This window comes from Microcaecilia unicolor, chromosome 6 (assembly GCF_901765095.1).
Source record: "Microcaecilia unicolor chromosome 6, aMicUni1.1, whole genome shotgun sequence".
In the NCBI taxonomy this organism is placed as follows: Eukaryota; Metazoa; Chordata; class Amphibia; order Gymnophiona; family Siphonopidae; genus Microcaecilia; species Microcaecilia unicolor.
In genome coordinates, this window is record NC_044036.1 from 331,628,727 (window position 1) to 331,649,609 (window position 20,883).

The following is a 20,883-nucleotide window of genomic DNA, read 5'->3' on the forward strand; positions in this document are numbered from 1 at the left end:
AGGCCTTTGAATGCCAGAGGCAGTAATTTAAAACAAATCATTGCCAAAATCCATCTTAGTTACTTTACAATTACTTTGGCAGCTTCATTCTGTACCACCTGCACATGATGACTCAACCATCTTGGCAAGTCCCAATACATGTCAATGTAGACAGAGAAAGGAGGAGAAGACACCACAGATGTGCAAATAAGAGGAAGCAGTGAAGACCCAGAGGAGGAACAACAGGCCAAACTCAGGAATCCACCATATTAATGGGGGTAGTTATCAAGCAGCATTAGGGTCTTATGACCCCTAGGCTAGTTTTTAATTACATTCTTACAAATTTAGGGGTCATTTACCTAGCCACAGTAGTGTTTTTAGCTCATGGTAGAAATCAGCTGGCTGTAAATTCCGAGACGCCTATTATATTCCTATGGGCTTCTTGGTGTTTACTGCCAGCTGATTTCTATTATGAGCTAAAAACGATAAAAGATCCCCTTAGCAAGAAAGAATTTTAATGAAGACGCTGGACTGGGCAGGATGACTGGACCTCGCTCAGCTTAGTAAAAGGACCCCTTAACAAGCATTTGACATAAAATATAAATATTTACAACACACGTTAAACCCTTCTTGAACATAAGTGTTATGAGGTGGTGGAGATGAAAACGGTAACGGAATTCAAACAAGCGTGGGATAAACATAAAGGAATCCTGTGCAGAAGAAAGGGATCCTCAGGAGCTTAGCCTAGAATGGGTGGCAGAGCTGGTGGTTGGGAGGCGGGGCTAGTGTGGGCAGACATATACGGTCTGTGCCGGGGCTGGTGGTTGGGAGGTGGGACTAGTGCTGGGCAGACTTATACGGTCTGTGCCGGGGCTGGTGGTTGGGCGGCGGGGATAGTGCTGGGCAGACTTATAGGGTCTGTGCCAGAGCTGGTGGTTGGGAGGCGGGGTTGGTGGTTGGGAGGCGGGGATAGGGCTGGCCAGACTTATATGGTCTGTGCACTGAAGAGGACAGTACAAATAAAAAAAGTAGCACATATGAATTTATCTTCTTGGGCAGACTGGATGGACCGTGCAGGTCTTTTTCTGCCGTCATCTACTATGTTACTATGTATGTAATAACAGATGACAGTGGAAAGAAATGACTGCACTCTAGAATATTATCATATCACGTTTACTAGAATCTAAATACTGCCTACTCGTTCACTTGTTATATTTAATTTCATTCAATAACAATAAAATTGTTGTCTATTTAAAGCCTGATTTATTTATCTGCCCTGATAAATTCAAACAAGAACACAGCTTGGAAATATTGAACTCCCCGGAGACAGGACAGGGATGATGTTTTGAAGGCAATAAATATTTCAGCTTCACATTTCAGCCTTTCTTCTCTGCTCCTTTGATCTAGATTTGGTTTGCTTATCATTCTGCATGAATGACTTCAAACTTGTCTTTTTTTCCCCTGCACACCAAGCAGAGGTGACTGGGTGTCTATTCCGTGTGCTTTGGACCTTGCCATTGTGGAAGGATGGCCCCGGCTTCCCTCAATGTTTTGTGGGAGTTGCTGTTTCTAAAATAATATTTTTTGTGCTGCACCTAAGAGGCACACTCTTTGATTTTGGGTTTCAATATGTGATTTCTAAAGAAAGACTGTCTTAAAATAATGCACTCCGGTACTATTTATTTATTTTTCACATTTATACCCCACAATTTTCCCACAAGTTTGCAGGTTCAATATGGCTTACAATAAACCGTAAAGGCTATCGTCAATCTGGTAGTTATATAAATACAATAGATTGTAGTAGTCGGCAAGAAATGAAAGAATAGGGTGTGAAGGGAAAGTGGGTAAAGGTAAGAGAGTCCAAAATGGTCCATTGATATGCTGTTTTGCAGGACTTTAGGTTTTATATTGGATCATGGGGGTAGGCCTTCCGGAACAGGGTTGGTCTTGAGTAATTTCCTAAAGTTGAGATGGTTTTTGAATAGATCTGACAGTTTTTGGCTATAACAAAATCAGCCCGTAATTTGGGGACCCTTTTACTAAAGCCTAGCGTATGATAACGGACATCGGCGTGCGTCAAGTGCCACGTGACCTGTAAATATAAAATAGGATGCGGAGCATTTAGCACGTGCAGATCTTTAGTGAAAAGGCCCCGTGGTGTTTACCGTCTACTGTAGATAGACATGAAAATAAAAATGTGGGTTTCTTTTTATTTGCTATCACTAGCAGGCTTCTCTTTGTTAGACTGTGGTAGTTCTTTAGCATGTGCTAAATGATGATCTAAAAAGGCATCTAATATAATAATTTGCTATGTGAACGTTCTAAAGTGTCTCTAGTGGAATAGCAACATTCCATGTAGAATCTCCAATAGTAACAACATTCCATGTAGAATCTCCAATAGTATCCATTTTATTTTTGTTACATTTGTACCCTGTGCTTTCCCACTCATGGCAGGCTCAATGCGGCTTACATGGGGCAATGGAGGGTTAAGTGACTTGCCCAGAGTCACAAGGAGCTGCCTGTGCCTGAAGTGGGAATCGAACTCAGTTCCTCAGTTCCCCAGGACCAGAGTCCACCACCCTAACCACTAGGCCACTCCATTTTTATTATTGTGGGGTGGGTCCCTCAGTGATCACCCCACTCTTGAAGGGTGGCCTATCATTTGAGTACTGGCACCTTTTTTGCTAGAAAATACACACTGCCTGAATGTATCTCATCTTGAGCTCCTACAGAATAGCTGTGAGCAAAAATCCAAAGAAAAATGTGCACAAAGGTTCAATAGTAACTACAGCTTCACTATATGCATGGCTGAAGAAAACAAAAGTATCAGAACCAGAATGTTGTTCAGTGCATAAATATTCACCTTGCAAAAAAATCTTACACTTACATTTTTGAAAGGCTAATATGGAGTGGAAGAATTGAGGAGTAGCCTATTGGTTAGTGCAGTGGCCTGAGAACCAGCGAAACCGGGTTCATTTCCTACTTCAGCTACTTGTGAGCTGTAGCAAGTCACCTAACCCCAGTGGCGTTCCTAGGGGGGAGGGCGATGGGTGTGGTCCGCCCCGGGTGCACGCCGCCGCTGGGGGAGGTGCGATGCGAGTGCCTTTCCTCCGTTCGTTCCATGCTTCTTCTCTGCCCCGAAACAGGTCCTGTTCCGGGGCAGAGAAGAAGCATGGAACGAACGGAAGACAGGCGCGCGTGGCACCCCCCCACCCCAGCGGCGTGCACCCGGGGGGTTCTTTTCGCTGGGGGGGGGTCTGCGCTGCATCCGGGGGGGGGGGCGCTGCAGCCGAGGGGTGGGGCGCATCAGCGATCCACCCCGGGTGTCAGCCCCCTTAGGAATGCCACTGCCTAACTCTCCACTTACCCAGGTACAGAACTTAGATTGTGAGCCCAGTGGAGACAGAGAAAGTATCTATGTAGAATATGTAAGGGATCCTTTTACTAAGGTGCGCTGAAAAATGGCCTTCGGTAGTGTAGGCACGGGTGTTGACTGCACTCAGGATCATTTTTCAGTGCACCTGTAAAAAATGCCTTTGGGGGGGGGGGGGGGGCTGAAAATGGATGTGCAGCAAAATGAAAATTGACCTGTGTCCATTTTGGGTCTGAGACCTTACCGCCAGCCATGGACAGCGGTAAAGTCTCACATGTTAACAGGGCGGTAATGGTCAACGTGCGTCAAAATGCTGATTACCGCCCATGTGCCAGAAAATAAAAATATTTTCTGACACGCGTATTGGACGCGCGTCAAAAATGAAATTACCACCCGGGCCACGCAGTAGCCGGGTGGTAACTCAGAATTGATGTGCATTGCGCTTATGCGGCTTAGTAAAAGGACTCCTAAATCACTTTGATTGTACCTCAGAAAGGCAGTATATCAAGTCCATGGAGGAGTGGCCTAGTGGTTAGGGTGTGGACTTTGGTCCTGGGAACTGAGGAACTGAGTTGGATTCCCACTTCAGGCACAGGCAGCTCCTTGTGACTCTGGGCAAGTCACTTAACCCTCCATTGCCCCATGTAAGCTGCATTGAGCCTGCCATGAGTGGGAAAGTGCAGGGTACAAATGTAACAAAAATAAAATAGATACTATTGGAGATTCTACATGGAATGTTGCTATTCCACTAGCAACATTCCATGTAGAAGGCTGCGCAGGCTTCTGTTTCTGTGAGTCTGACGTCCTGCACGTACGTGCAGGACGTCAGACTCACAGAAGCAGAAGCCTGCGCGGCCACATTGGTGATCTGCAAGGGCCAACTTCTACATGGAATGTTGCTAGTGGAATAGCAACATTCCATGTAGAATCTCAAATAGTAGCAACAGTGGAGGAGTGGCCTAGTGGTTAGGGTGGTGGACTTTGGTCCTGAGGAACTGAGTTCAATTCCCACTTCAGGCACAGGCAGCTCCTTGTGACTCTGGGCAAGTCACTTAACCCTCCATTGCCCCATGTAAGCCGCATGAGCCTGCCATGAGTGGGAAAGCGCAGGGTACAAATGTAACAAAAATAAAAAAAAATAAATTTATGCACAGAACAATGTTGGCATTCTTATTATCAGCAGAAAGCAGAAGGCACCCCTCCGAACATCAAAGTGCTCCCTCATTTGTAAAAAAGAGCCCATACCAAATAATAAAGACTGGAAAACTTGGAACCAGCGAAGAAAAAGGTCATCAGAATGATATTGAACCAATTAAGTGCTGTAATACTTTTAAACCTCAAATACTAAAAGAAATCACATTCTTTTACTTTGCATTCTCCAAGAGTTTCCCATGGTTGTGCTCCAGATTTTACAGGAATTTTGCTCAAAACCCACTGATTTTGCTGAAGTCTTGCATTAAACTCTGACAGGTCAATATATAGCCGACAGCGGCCTGTTTTCACGTTACTGTCATGTTTTGCTCATCCCTAACTTGAAGAAGACGTTTATGGCTTTGGAAGCTTGTCAAAAATATATTGTTAGTCCAATAAAAAAATTATCACCTTGTTTCTTTTTTTATTTTGTTTTGATTTTATTTCCTTTAGCATAACATTATCTCATGTTACTTTAGGCTTTCACCCTGGGTCTGCAGCTCACTGAGCCTTTGTTTCAAACTGGACTTGTCAGGTGTTAATTAAAACAATTTATACCCAGACAAAGTGTTCTAAACATGAACAAAACATTTCTTTTATTCATTTTTTTAAAATAAGTAAAACAGCTTAACTTTGACCCACCATGTTGCAGTGCTGCTTGGATGTGAGTTAACCATACAGACAGCTCAATGTTTATCAATGTTTATCCACTCCTGCTCTAGATAACATTTAACCTTTTCTCTGACCTCATGTGCAACTTTCTTTAAATCAATCACCTTACTTTCTAACTCTTCCTACTTTCTTACCCTTCGCTGTCACTTATAATGTTCTATTATGTATTGTGTTGACATTGTAAATAGTATTCTCCGAGGACAAGCAGGCTGCTTGTTCTCACTGATGGGTGACGTCCACGGCAGCCCCTCCAATCGGAACACTATCTAGCAAAGTCCTTTGCTAGTCCTCGCGCGCCGATGCGCACCGCGCATGCGCGGCCGTCTTCCCGCCCCGAACCGGCTCGTGCCGGCCAGTCTTCTTTTGTCCGCGCTCGGTACGGTCGTGTTTCGCCGTTCGCGCCCCAAAGTTGACCTCGCGCGTCGTTTATCGACTTAGTTCTAAAAAAAAAAAAAAAAAAAAAGGTGTCGGAAGGAGACCTTTATGGTTTTCTCCCTTCCCGTACTTCTAGTTTTGCCCCGGTAAGTTTTCTTTCGTCATCGGGGTAGGCCCTATTTAGGCCTCGGTCGAAGTTTTTTCTTCCCTTATTTTTGTGGTGCCATTTTCGCCATTTCGAGTTTTGATCTCGCCGGCGCGATTTTTCCGCCCATGACATCGAAGTCTTCCAGCGGCTTCAAGAAGTGCACCCAGTGCGCCCGGGTAATCTCGCTCACTGACAGGCACGCGTCGTGTCTTCAGTGTCTGGGGGCTGGGCACCGCCCACAGGCCTGTAGTCTGTGTTCTCTTTTGCAAAAGCGGACTCAGGTAGCGAGATTAGCCCAGTGGAACGTTTTGTTCTCGGGCTCTTCATCGGCATCGGCATCGGGAGTATCGACTGCTTCAACGTCGTCGGCGCCTGGACCTTCATCTTCGCCCCCGATTGCATCGAGTGCATCGAGGCATCGGCCCTCTGCATCGGGGTGACATCGGAAGGCTGCGTCGGTGGTATCGAGACCTCCTCGTCTGCTGATGTCGTCGGACGGTGGTGCTTCGTCTGGAGTGCAGGTGAGGGCTGTCCATTCCCCTGCTGGTGGCGGTGAGCCTTCGGGTGGGTCTCCCCTCATCCTGAGGGCTCCTGCGGTACAGCCCCCCCGAGACTGACCTCCTTCGGCCTCGGCCCCGAGGAAGAGACGGCTGGATTCTACGTCCTCCTCGTTGGTGCCGGGAAGCTCCGGTGACATGCTTCGTCCCAAGAAGTCGAAGAAGCATCGTCACCAGTCCCCTTCCCGTGTTGGCACCGAGAGCTCTGGGTCGCCGAGGGAGTCGACACCCAGTAGGCATCGGCACCGAGAGGACCGCTCGCCCTCTGTTCAAGAGGTGTCGATGCGCTCCCCCTTGGACAGCCCGGAACAGCCTCCACGCCTGGAACAGACTCTGACATCGACGCCTGCATCGGCTTCCATGCCTTTTTCCACAGCCGCTCTGAACGAGAGTCTCCGGGCCATTCTCCCAGAGATCCTGGGAGAGCTGTTGCGCCCTACCCCTCCGGTACCGGGGGTGCTTGCGCCACCGGTACCGTCGAGCGAGGCGCCGGCTGGCCCATTGCCCGGGGTGAGGTCTCCGACATCGGTGCCGCGTGCGGTACCGACTGCAGTAGCCTCCCAGGAAGGCTCCCCGACTACGTCGGCAGAGGGAGCTTCGCTGGTGCGGGCGAGGGAGTCTACCTCTCGACGCTCCCACCGTGGCCGTGGTTCCACGGAGTCGAGCCGGGCACAGTTGCAGACACAGGTCCGTGAACTTGTGTCTGACACCGATGGTGAGGCCTCGTGGGAAGAGGAAGAAGACATCAGATATTTCTCTGACGAGGAGTCTGAGGGTCTTCCTTCTGATCCCACTCCCTCTCCTGAAAGGCAGCTTTCTCCTCCCGAGAGCCTGTCTTTCGCTTCCTTTGTCCGGGAGATGTCTACGGCCATCCCCTTCCCGGTGGTTGTGGAGGACGAGCCCAGGGCTGAAATGTTTGAGCTCCTGGACTATCCTTCTCCACCTAAGGAAGCGTCCACAGTACCCATGCATCATGTCCTCAAAAAGACATTGCTGGCGAACTGGACCAAGCCATTAAGTAATCCCCACATCCCCAAGAAGATTGAGTCCCAGTACCGAATCCATGGGGACCCAGAGCTGATGCGCACTCAGTTGCCTCACGACTCTGGAGTTGTGGATTTGGCCCTAAAGAAGGCCAAGAGTTTTAGGGAGCATGCTTCGGCGCCCCCGGGCAAGGACTCTAGAACCTTGGACTCCTTTGGGAGGAAGGCCTACCATTCTTCTATGCTTGTGGCCAAAATTCAGTCGTACCAGCTCTACACGAGCATACATATGCAGAACAATGTGCGGCAGTTGGCGGGCTTGGTGGACAAGCTCCCCCCTGAGCAAGCCAAGCCATTTCAGGAGGTGGTCAGGCAGCTGAAGGCGTGCAGAAAATTCCTGGCCAGAGGGGTGTATGACACCTTTGATGTTGCGTCCAGGGCCGCTGCTCAAGGTGTGGTGATGCGCAGACTCTCATGGCTGCGTGCCTCCGACCTGGAGAATAGGATCCAGCAGCGGATTGCGGACTCGCCTTGCCGTGCGGATAATATTTTTGGAGAAAAAGTCGAGCAGGTGGTAGAGCAGCTCCACCAGCGGGACACCGCATTCGACAAGTTCTCCCGCCGGCAGCCTTCAGCCTCTACCTCTACAGGTAGAAGATTTTTTGGGGGAAGGAAGACTGTTCCTGCTCTTCTGGCAAGCGTAGGTACAATCCTCCTTCTCGACAGCCTGCGGCCCAGGCTAAGCCCCAGCGCGCTCGCTCTCGTCAGCAGCGTGCGACTCAGCAAGGCCCCGCGGCTCCCCAGCAAAAGCAAGGGACGAGCTTTTGACTGGCTCCAGCAGAGCATAGCCGACATCCAAGTGTCAGTGCCGGGCGACCTGCCAGTCGGAGGGAGGTTGAAAGCTTTTCACCAAAGGTGGCCTCTTATAACCTCCGATCAGTGGGTTCTCCAAATAGTCCGGCAAGGATACACTCTCAATTTGGCCTCAAAACCTCCAAATTGTCCACTGGGAGCTCAGTCTTACAGCTTCCAACACAAGCAGGTACTTGCAGAGGAACTCTCCGCCCTTCTCAGCGCCAATGCGGTCGAGCCCGTGCCATCCGGGCAAGAAGGGCTGGGATTCTATTCCAGGTACTTCCTTGTGGAAAAGAAACAGGGGGGATGCGTCCCATCCTAGACCTAAGGGCCCTGAACAAATATCTGGTCAAAGAAAAGTTCAGGATGCTTTCCCTGGGCACCCTTCTCCCATGATTCAGGAAAACGATTGGCTATGCTCTCTGGACTTGAAGGACGCCTACACGCACATCCCGATACTGCCAGCTCACAGACAGTATCTGCGATTTCAGCTGGGCACACGTCACTTCCAGTACTGTGTGCTACCCTTTGGGCTCGCCTCTGTGCCCAGAGTGTTCACCAAGTACTTGGCTGTAGTAGCAGCGGCACTTCGCAGACTGGGGGTACACGTGTTCCCATATCTCGACGATTGGCTGGTGAAGAACACATCCGAGGCAGGAGCCCTGCAGTCCATGCAGATGACTATTCGCCTCCTGGAGCTACTGGGGTTTGTGATAAATTATCCAAAGTCCCACCTTCTCCCAGTGCAGAAACTCGAATTCATAGGAGCTCTGCTGGATTCTCGGACGGCTCGCGCCTACCTCCCAGAGACGAGAGCCAACAACTTGTTGTCCCTCGTGTCGCGGGTGCGAGCGTCCCAGCAGATCACAGCTCGGCAGATGTTGAGATTGCTGGGCCACATGGCCTCCACAGTTCATGTGACTCCCATGGCCCGCCTTCACATGAGATCTGCTCAATGGACCCTAGCTTCCCAGTGGTTTCAGGCTGCTGGGGATCTAGAAGACGTGATCCACCTGTCCACGAGTTTTCTCAAATCCCTGTATTGGTGACGATTTGGTCCAATTTGACTCTGGGACGTCCTTTCCAAATTCCTCAGCCACAAAAAGTGCTGACTACGGATGCGTCTCTCCTGGGGTGGGGAGCTCATGTCGATGGGCTTCACACCCAAGGAAGCTGGTCCCTCCAGGAACGCGATCTGCAGATCTTCTGGAGTTGCGAGCGGTCTGGAACGCTCTGAAGGCTTTCAGGGATCGGCTGTCCCACCAAATTATCCAAATTCAGACAGACAACCAGGTTGCCATGTATTACATCAACAAGCAGGGGGGCACCGGATCTCGCCCCCTGTGTCAGGAAGCCGTCAGCATGTGGCTCTGGGCTCGCCGTCACGGCATGGTGCTCCAATCCACATATCTGGCAGGCGTAAACAACAGTCTGGCTGACAGGTTGAGCAGGATTATGCAACCTCACGAGTGGTCGCTCAGTTCCCGTGTAGTGCGACAGATCTTCCAGGTGTGGGGCACCCCCTTGGTAGACCTCTTCGCATCTCGAGCCAACCACAAAGTCCCTCAGTTCTGTTCCAGCCTGGCATCGGATGCCTTCCTCCTGGACTGGGGGGAGGGTCTACTGTATGCTTATCCTCCCATACCTCTGGTGGGGAAGACTTTGTTGAAACTCAAGCAAGACCGAGGCACCATGATTCTGATTGCTCCTTTTTGGCCGCGTCAGATCTGGTTCCCTCTTCTTCTGGAGTTGTCCTCCGAAGAACCGTGGAGATTGGAGTGTTTTCCGACCCTCATCACGCAGGACGAAGGGGCGCTTCTGCATCCCAACCTCCGGTCCCTGGCTCTCACGGCCTGGATGTTGAGAGCGTAGACTTTGCCTCTTTGGGTCTGTCAGAGGGTGTCTCCCGCATCTTGCTTGCTTCCAGGAAAGATTCTACTAAGAGGAGTTACTTCTTTCTATGGAGGAGGTTTGCCGTCTGGTGTGACAGCAAGGCCCTAGATCCTCGCTCTTGTCCTACACAGACCCTGCTTGAATACCTTCTGCACTTGTCTGAGTCTGGTCTCAAGACCAACTCTGTAAGGGTTCACCTTAGTGCAATCAGTGCATACCATTACCGTGTGGAAGGTAAGCCGATCTCAGGACAGCCTTTAGTTGTTCGCTTCATGAGAGGTTTGCTTTTGTCAAAGCCCCCTGTCAAGCCTCCTACAGTGTCATGGGATCTCAATGTCGTTCTCACCCAGCTGATGAAACCTCCTTTTGAGCCACTGAATTCCTGCCATCTGAAGTACTTGACCTGGAAGGTCATTTTCTTGGTGGCAGTTACTTCAGCTCGTAGAGTCAGTGAGCTTCAGGCCCTGGTAGCCCAGGCCCCTTACACCAAATTTCATCATAACAGAGTAGTCCTCCGCACTCACCCTAAGTTCTTGCCAAAGGTTGTGTCGGAGTTCCATCTGAACCAGTCAATTGTCTTGCCAACATTCTTTCCCCGTCCTCATTCCTGCCCTGCTGAACGTCAGCTGCACACATTGGACTGCAAGAGAGCATTGGCCTTCTATCTGGAGCGGACACAGCCTAACAGACAGTCCGCCCAATTGTTTGTTTCTTTTGATCCCAACAGGAGGGGAGTGGCTGTGGGAAAACGCACCATATCCAATTGGCTAGCAGATTGCATTTCCTTCACTTACGCCCAGGCTGGGCTGGCTCTTGAGGGTCATGTCACGGCTCATAATGTTAGAGCCTTGGCAGCGTCGGTAGCCCACTTGAAGTCAGCCACTATTGAAGAGATTTGCAAAGCTGCGACGTGGTCATCTGTCCACACATTCACATCTCATTACTGCCTGCAGCAGGATACCCGACGCGACAGTCGGTTCGGGCAGTCAGTGCTTCAGAATCCGTTCGGGGTTTAGGATCCAACTCCACCCCCCAGGCCCATGTTTTTTCTGTTCCAGGCTGCACTCTGTTAGTTGGATAAATTGTTAGGTCAATCTCAGATATGTCCTCGCCGTTGCGAGGCCCAATTGACCATGGTTGTTGTTTTGAGTGAGCCTGGGGGCTAGGGATACCCCATCAGTGAGAACAAGCAGCCTGCTTGTCCTCAGAGAAAGCGAATGCTACATACCTGTAGAAGGTATTCTCCGAGGACAGCAGGCTGATTGTTCTCACAAACCCGCCCGCCTCCCCTTTGGAGTTGTGTCTTCCCTTCTCCTTGTCTTGCTACATATGAGACTAGCCGGCACAAGCCAGTTCGGGCGGGAAGACGGCCACGCATGCGCGGTGCGCATCGGCGCGCGAGGACTAGCAAAGGACTTTGCTAGAAAGTGTTCCGATTGGAGGGGCTGCCGTGGACGTCACCCATCAGTGAGAACAATCAGCCTGCTGTCCTCGGAGAATACCTTCTACAGGTATGTAGCATTCGCTTTATACCATGCCATACTTTGTATTGTTTTGAATATTTTTACTGCCGTCATTGTCTATTGCTTATGTTTGATCTATTCTTAGTGTACACCGCCTTGAGTGAATTCCTTCAAAAAGGCGGTAAATAAAACCTAATAATAATGTGATTTCAAAACAAAGAGAAAATAACACTGCCTATTCCAGCCACAGATTTATCTCATGGTATCTATTCCTAACCTGTCTCTAAAAATCCCTTTAAAGGAAATTTTGCATAGCTGGGACAGGAAATTGAAACCTGCAAACTGTTAAATAGATAGGATTAAAGACCCTTTTCTTTTTACTGCATGTTTGATTTTATGCTCCAGATCTGAAGATTTTCTCTGCCTTTCTAGGGAGAAGGAGGAGCAGCTGACTCGGGTGAAGGAGATACAGAGGCTGCAGGCCCAGCAGGCTGATGCTGCCCTGGAGCAGTTTAAGCGGCAGGTGGAGCTGAGCTCAGAAAAAGCCTACGCTGAAATGAAACAGCAGGTGAGGGAGGTCACAGTGCCAGCCTTTTAATGACTGTTTCAGTGATCTCATAATGCCAGAAGCGCAGCTTTCAAACCTTTCCCCGGGTAATAAGCAATTCTAGAGTCCGAACAGGTTGTCAGTAGCTGATACATCTCGACTCACCTTGAGTACTGCATGCAGCTCTGGCTGTCCCATCTCAAAAGGATAGGACAGAACTAGAAGACGTTCAGAGAAGAACAGAAATGGTAAAGGAGATGGAACACCTCCCTTATGAAGAAAGGCTAAGTAGGTTAGGGTTCCTCAGGTTGGAAAAGAGATAACAGAGGGGATGTGATAGAAGTTTATAAAATCATGAGTAAGGTGGATGGTAAAATAGGGAAGGTTGTTTTGACTTTTCAAACAACACAGGAAGAAGAGGACATACCAAGCAACTATAGAAAACACCTTTTCATGCAGTGCATAATTAAGCTGTGAAACCTATCAGGATTCTAAAAAGGAAAAATCCAGAAAAAAATTATTAGCCAAGGAAAGGAGAAACAGGGGTGATATGATACAGACGTTCAAATATTTGAAAGGTATTAATCCGCAAACGAACCTTTTCCGGAGATGGGAAGATGGTAGAACGAGAGGACATGAAATGAGATTGAAGGGGGGGCAGACTCAAGAAAAATGTCAGGAAGTATTTCTTCACGGAGAGAGTACTGGATGCTTGGAATGCTCTCCCGCGGGAGGTGGTGGAAATGAAAACGGTAACGGAATTCATACATGCGTGGGATAAGCATAAAGGAATCCTGTGCAGAAGGAATGGATCCTCAGGAGCTTACTCAAGATTGGGTGGTTGGGAGGCGGGGATAGTGGTGGGCAGACTTATACGGTCTGTGCCGGGGCTGGTGGTTGGGAGACGGGGATAGTGCTGGGCAGACTTATACGGTCTGTGCCAGAGCCGGAGGTGGGAAGCGGGACTGGTGGTTGGGAGGCGGGGCTGGTGGTTGGAAGGCGGGGATAGTGCTGGGCAGACTTATACGGTCTGTGCCAGAGCCGGAGGTGGGAAGTGGGACTGGTGGTTGGAAGTCGGGGATAGTGCTGGGCAGACTTATACGGTCTGTGCCAGAGCCGGAGGTGGGAAGTGGGACTGGTGGTTGGGAGGCGGGGATAGTGCTGGGCAGATATATGGTCTGTGCCAGAGCCGGTGGTTGGGAGGCGAGGATAGAGCTGGGCAGACTTGTACGGTCTGTGCCAGAGCCAGTGGTTTGGAGGCGGGGCTGGTGGTTGGGAGGCGGGGATAGTGCTGGGCAGACTTGTACGGTCTGTGCCAGAGCCGGTGGTTGGGAGGCGGGGATAGTGCTGGGCAGACTTGTACGGTCTGTGCCAGAGCCGGTGGTTGGGAGGCGGGGCTGGTGGTTGGGAGGCGGGGATAGTGCTGGGCAGACTTATACGGTCTGTGCCCTGAAGAGCACAGGTACAAATCAAAAGTAGGGTATACACAAAAAGTAGCACACATGAGTTGTCTTGTTGGGGAGACTGGATGGACCGTGCAGGTCTTTTTCTGCCGTCATCTACTATGTTACTTGGGAAGGCCATTGCTGATCCCTTGAAATGACCCAGGAGAAATTTGATTGACTTTTTGGGATCTGCTGGGCCCTTGTGACCTACACTGGCTACTGTTGCAGATGGGATGCTGGACTTGATAACCTTTGACCTGACTGAGCATAGCTTATCATCTGCTCTTAAAGCTAGAAGAGTAATTGCCATTCCACTGTCTGCATTTAATTATAACATACTGGAATCACAGTTGACATGGTTAGTTTATATTCTAACAAATCCTATGCAATTTCAGGTCTCCTTTTCTTGCTCATGCTTTATTTCTTTTAGAGACCAATTTTCAAAGCCATTTGCATGAATAAATAAAAATATGCTTGCACAAACTCTCTGAACATTGTTCTCCCCAATCCCCCTCAAGGCACACACAGAGGGTACTTTAACAAAGGTATTTTTAACACTTATGTGGCATGAAATAGTGGCTGAAGAAAAATGACACAGTTGGATATGATGGTTCATATTTTGCCGGTAGGCATGTACAGGGCTACTGTTTGGGCCAAGCAAGCATGCACTTGCTTAAATTATGAAATATGCTTGGTATTTTTATGGTTTATTCATACTTGCTATATCGCATTTGCTAACTTGAAGATCAAGGCAGTTTACAATCTAAAATAGCAAAGCAAAATAGAGAAAGGAGCCACAAAATTTGACAGGAAAGAACAAAATTCCATTCACACAGATTAATAATCTACCTGCAGAAAAAGCAAGAGTAAACCAGGCAGTCTGAAAATTGCCTGCTTAGTGATTATTCCTCCTTCATGTATAAATAGTTGTGAAAAAAACATTTTATTACCAAAGGCGGAACCAAGATGGCAGCTGAGGCAGACGTGTGAGTTTGAACTCCCGTGTCTTCCAGCCTTGTCTGTGGTACTCCTGCATCTTACCAATTTTATTATGAGTAAAGCCAGACTCCGGGGTCTCCCCTCTACTTCCGATGCTGATCAGCAGTTGAACCAGACAACGCTGGAGAGATTTGGCATTCAACTGTGGGAGGAGGTAGTGCTTGCTACGACCAGGTCCACAGGAATAGCGTTGGACTGCAGTGCGGAGGGAGTTTCACTTAACCCTCCTGCGATGGTAGCGCCTCCCCTACCTGGAAGCAATTTAGAGGCGGGAGATGCATGGAGTTACGGAACCCTGGTTGAGGTGTCTGTCTCTCCAGTTGTGCGAGGGGGACCCGCTGTGACTTCTACTCCTTCTGCAATAACAGCTGCAGGGGAGAAGCTTATCTGCTATGGATTTGGGAGCTTGACAGAGAACCACTGCAGTGACTATGGAGTCCTTGTGGGACCAGATTCAAGGGGTACACCTTTCACTTCAAAAGATTTCAGACTCCTTTGATAGTGAAGTGCAAAACTTGAGAGAGACAGTTGGAACCTTATCTAGGGCCCCTTTTACCAAGCTGCGGCAAAAAGGGGCCTGTGCTGGCATTGGTGCGTGTTTTTGACGCACGCTGAGGCCCCTTTTTACCACAGCGGGCAAAAGATAGGTTTTTCTTTTCTTTAGGAAATGGCCGTGCAGCAAGTGAAGCACTTGCAGTGCGGCCATTTTGGGGGGAACCCTTACTGCCACCCATCAGGAACCTCTGAATGCTACTGCTTCAGCATTTCCTGGGGTGCTGAAAACATGACCCAAGAATCAAACAAGTCTTCGACATGGCAGTGTCCAGTACTGTCATTGGACTAGCCTGAAAATCAATTTTGGAATTAATTTGATAGAAAAAAACCACATTCATTGTGTTGCCTTTGGGGTTTGCCCAGAGTTTTATTTCATTTTAAATACTTCTAAAATATTTCTCCTTCTGGGTGTTAAGAATTTAAGGACAGTGAGATTAGAGGCTGACTGAATTTCAGTTTTGGTTTCAGCTTCAGCACCGGCTTTAGCACCGGCCCAGATTTAGCCATGTTTCAGTTTCGGCCGAACATGGTGATGCATTTTCAACTGAAACTGACCCCCCCCCCCCCCCCCCGAGCAAAAGCACTGACCACGCTCTGTCCCCCAACCCCTGTTCCTGTCTTAAAATGACTGCCACAGCCTCCAGCGGCAGTCTTGTGGCAGCCATTTTGAATGTGGAGCTAGCAGGGGCGACTGAGGATTGCTCCTGTGTCAACTAGTACACTAGACCTCTAGGGCTTCTAAGGTAGGCCCAGGGGGGGCCCTACGTGTGGTGAGAGACTGCCACTTTTGGTTAGGGGGGAGCAAAGAGGTTTGATTGAGAACGGGAAATGGCATGGCGTTTCCCCTTCCCTGCGCAGCCGGCATTCTGCGTAATCTCAAAACAAAGCAAACAAATCTATGAGCTGCTGCATCCACGTTGTCGTTCTTTATTGTTGGTGGTAGCATTTTTATTTAATGTCATTTATATTTTCAAACATGGCGGCTTGTGCAGCATGCGGATGTACACAGAGGAAGTATAATAACGGAATAACTTTTCATAGGTAGAGTACTCAGAACCCTGCAACAGTGAGTCCTAAATTCAGCCACTAGGTGTTGTAGAGTAGTAATTTGTTATAAATCGCAATCAGTGTGTTATTTGTACAGTCTGGTTAGGTATTACTAGGAAATGAATTGAAAACAAAAATGAGGATGTTATAATGCCTTTGTATCACTCCATGGTGCGACCGCACCTTGAATATTGTGTTACAATGCAGTACATTTAAAACGAATTGGAGAAACCTTTTCTTCACTCAATGTGTAATTGGAATTTGTTGCCAGAGAATGTGGTAAAGGCGGTTAGCTTAGCGGAGTTTAAAAAAAGGTTTGGATGGCTTCCTAAAGGAAAAGTCCATAGACCGTTATTAAATGGTCTTGGGGAAAATCCACTATTTCTGGGATAAGCAGTATAAAATGTTTTGTACATTTTTGGGATCTTGCCGGGTATTTGTGACCTGGATTGGCCACTGTTGGAAACAGGATGCTGAGCTCCATGGACCTTTGGTCTTTCCCAGTATGGCAATACTTATGTAAGATCTAACCTTTTTTTTTTTTTTTTTTAAGTACAGAAAGCTGACAAAGAGGTTTATAAAACTGGCTGCAGTAAAAGGTTTGCTGCATTTATTCTACAAGGAGTATTAATTGAGTGGGGCCTGATGGCTTAGTGGCAGCGCTGCGCCATATCAGCAGCAACCTGGGTTCAATTCCAGAGCCTTGCCGGGCTGAGACTAAACATGCTGAGGAGGAAGGGAGTGCTTTTGAAACCTTTCTTCTTACAGACAAATCATCTTAGTTTTTCAAATATGATGCTGCTGCATGCTTTTTATTGCTGAGTGGTGCTATTTTCAGATGACAGTGTATGTTTGACCCCCCCCCCCCCCCCCTCCCGAGTGGTATTTTCTAAGTGGATTGTTTAGGATTGCCGAGAATTGAGTTTGGGTATCGAGCATGATGTTGCTCAGAAGGGTGAATAGTGGAGTGCCTCTGGGATATCTCCTGGGGCCGATCCTGTTCAATATATTTGTGCGTAACATTGCTGAAGGGTTAGAAGGAAAAGTGAGCCATTTTGCAGATGACGTGAAGATCGGTAAAAGAGTAAACACCCTGGAGAGAGTGGAATGCATGAGAAGTGGTCTACAAAAATTAAAAGCTTGGGCTAATGCTTGGCAGTTAAGTTTTAATGTAAGGAAATGTAGAGCGATGCATTTGGGGGTACAGAAATCCAAAAGAGCTGGATGCGTTAGGAGGTGAGAGGCTAATGTGCACCAATCCAGGAAAGAGACCTTGGGGCGATAGTGTCTGAGGATCAAAAAGGGTGAAGCAATATGTTAAGGTGGTGGCCAAGGTCAGAAGGATGCTTGGCTGCATTGAAAGGGGCTTAACTAGCAGAAAAAAGAAGAAGGTGATAATGCACCTTTACAACTCATTGGGGAAAACCGCATTTGGAAGACTTAGTTCAGTTTTGGAGATCATATCTTCTGAAGGACATTAAAAGATTCAAAGATGTTCAGAAGAAGTAAGGTCCGCTCCAGAAGACATATGAGAAGAGACTCGAAAATGCGTACCCTTGAGAACATTAGAGACAGGGAGATACGATACAGACATTTAGGGCCCTTTTTTTCCAAGCTACGGCAAAAGGGGGCACTCGCTGGTGTTGGCACGTGTTTTTCATGCGCGCCGATGCCCCTCCGCAACGAGTAAAAGGGAAGTTTCTTTCCTGCAGGAAATGGCAGTGCGGCAAGTAAAGTGCTTGCCGCATGGCTATTTCGGGGGGGGGGGGGGGGGGGGAAGCCCTTACCACCACCCATTGAGGCGGCGGTAAGGGCTGCTGTCAGTAACCGAGCAGTGCGCGGCACTGCCTGGTTATCGCCGGGTACACTCCGGCACTACAAGTATAAATATATTTTTGTAGCACTGGATATGACGGTGCTGTAGGGGTGGAAAGTACTGCTGAGCTGCTAAGGTAGCCCGGCGGTAGTTCCTGTTTAACCAGCAGTACGCCTGCGTTGGGCTTACCGCCACTTAGTAAAAGGGACCCATAGTGCCCTGTTTACTAAGCCGTGCTGTAGACATGCTAGCGTTTTTAGCGCACGCTAATGCTAGAGACATCCATAGGAATATATGGCTATCTGTAGCATTAGCGTGTGCTAGAAATGCTAGCGCGCCTTAGTAAACAGGGCCCTTAAATTCTTGAAAGAGAGTAAGGAGCAAAACAACCTTTTCCAAAAATGGAGAGCCTCTAGAACTAGAGGACATTAAAGATGTTAGAAGGGGGAAACCTAAAAGCAACATCAGGAAATACTTTTTCACGGAAAGGGTGGTGGAGCCTAGAATGCTGTTCCGCAGGAAGTGGTGGGGTTAGAAAAAAATGACGGATTCAAAAAGGCAGGGGATGCATGAAGGCGGAATAAAAGTAAAGAGCATTTTTTACAGTACATCTATGATAAAATGAGAAGAACGGTAAAAAAAAAAACTTAGGGGGGCAACTGAGAGAGTAAAAACTGTAGAACAGGCGTGGATGCTGTTCAAAAATACCATCCTGGAGGCCCAGGCCATACATATTCCGTGAATTAGAAAAGAAAGAAGGAAGTCCAAAAGACATCCGACCTGGTTGAAAAGTGAGGTGAAGGAAGCTATTAGGGCTAAAAGAAACGCCTTCAGAAAATGGAAGAAGGAACCGTCTGGAAATAACAAGAAGCAGCATAAGGAGTGTCAAAGCAAATGCAAGGCGCAGATAAAGAAGGCCAAGAGGGATTACGAAAAAAAGATAGCATTAGAGGCAAAAAAACATAGTAAAAATGTTTTTCAGTATATTAAAAGCAGGAAGCCGGCAAAAGAATCGGTTGGGCCACTGGATGACCGAGGGGTAAAAGGGACGATCAAGGAAGACAAAGACATAGCGGAGAGACTGAATGAATTCTTTGCTTCGGTCTTCACCGAGGAAGATTTGGGTGGGATACCGGTGTCGGAAATGGTATTTCAAGCGGACGAGTCGGAGAAACTTACTGACTTCACGGTAAACCTGGAGGACGTAATGGGGCAGTTCAGCAAATTGAAGAGTAGCAAATCTCCTGGACCTGATGGTATTCATCCTAGAGTACTGAAAAATGAGCTTGCGGAGCTACTGCTAGTGATATGCAACTTATCCTTAAAATCGGGCGTGGTACCGGAAGATTGGAGGGTGGCCAATGTAACGCCGATTTTTTAAAAAGGCTCCAGGGGAGATCCGGGAAATTATAGACCGGTGAGTCTGACGTCAGTGCCGGGGAAAATGGTAGAGGCTATTATTAAAAACAAAATTACAGAGCACATCCGAGGACATGGATTACTGAGACCAAGTCAGCACGGCTTTTGTGTGGGGAAATCTTGCCTGACCAATTTACTTCAGTTCTTTGAAGCAGTAAACAAACATGTGGACTAGATTGTAAGCCTGAAGGAGCAGGGCTCTATCATGTGTGACTGTATAGCACTGCACACATCCGATATGTTCTGTATAAATGACATGATGATGATGATCAAATTAATAACGCTTTGGCCAGGTGCAGGGTGCCTGCGTAGCAGGTTACAGAAAAGTTGTGGTCTTTAGTTACAGTATATTACATCGGGGCCCTTTTACTAAGGCACACTGAAAAACATGTGGACAATGGGGAGCCGGTTGATATTGTATATCTGGATTTTCAGAAGGCGTTTGACAAAGTGCCGCACGAAAGACTCCTGAAGAAATTGCAGAGTCATGGAATCGGAGGTAGGGTATTATTATGGATTAAGAACTGGTTGAAAGATAGGAAGCAGAGAGTAGGATTGCGTGGCCAGTATTCTCAGTGGAGGAGGGTAGTTAGTGGGGTCCCGCAGGGGTCTGTGCTGGGTCCGTTGCTTTTTAATGTATTTATAAATGACCTAGAGATGGGAATAACTAGTGAGGTAATTAAATTCGCCGATGACACAAAATTATTCAGGGTCGTCAAGTCGCAGGAGGAATGTGAACGATTACAGGAGGACCTTGCGAGACTGGGAGAATGGGCGTGCAAGTGGCAGATGAAGTTCAATGTTGACAAGTGCAAAGTGATGCATGTGGGTAAGAGGAACCCGAATTATAGCTACGTCTTGCAAGGTTCCGCGTTAGGAGTTACGGATCAAGAAAGGGATCTGGGTGTCGTCGTCGATGATACGCTGAAACCTTCTGCTCAGTGTGCTGCTGCGGCTAGGAAAGCGAATAGAATGTTGGGTGTTATTAGGAAGGGTATGGAGTCCAGGTGTGCGGATGTTATAATGCCGTTGTATCGCTCCATGGTGCGACCGCACCTGGAGTATTGTGTTCAGTACTGGTCTCCGTATCTCAAAAAAGATATAGTAGAATTGGAAAAGGTACAGCGAAGGGCGACAAAAATGATAGTGGGGATGGGACGACTTTCCTATGAAGAGAGGCTGAGAAGGCTAGGGCTTTTCAGCTTGGAGAAGAGACGGCTGAGGGGAGATATGATAGAAGTGTATAAAATAATGAGTGGAATGGATCGGGTGGATGTGAAGCGACTGTTCACGCTATCCAAAAATACTAGGACTAGAGGGCATGAGTTGAAGCTACAGTGTGGTAAATTTAAAACGAATCGGAGAAAATTTTTCTTCACCCAACGTGTAATTAGACTCTGGAATTCGTTGCCGGAGAACGTGGTACGGGCGGTTAGCTTGACGGAGTTTAAAAAGGGGTTAGATAGATTCCTAAAGGACAAGTCCATAGACCGCTATTAAATGGACTTGGAAAAATTCCGCATTTTTAGGTATAACTTGTCTGGAATGTTTTTACGTTTGGGGAGC

At 48.1% G+C, this 20,883-nt stretch overlaps 1 protein-coding gene across 1 annotated transcript in view; it reads left to right on the top strand.

The window, feature by feature from the left end:
• Window positions 1–20,883, top strand: part of CEP112 (centrosomal protein 112) — a 704,958-nt gene that overhangs the window by 255,512 nt on the left and 428,563 nt on the right. Inside the window, exon 19 of the mRNA XM_030208453.1 lies at window positions 11,922–12,057. Within this exon, the coding sequence (XP_030064313.1) occupies window positions 11,922–12,057 (136 nt within the window). The remainder of the gene's footprint in view (window positions 1–11,921; window positions 12,058–20,883) is intronic.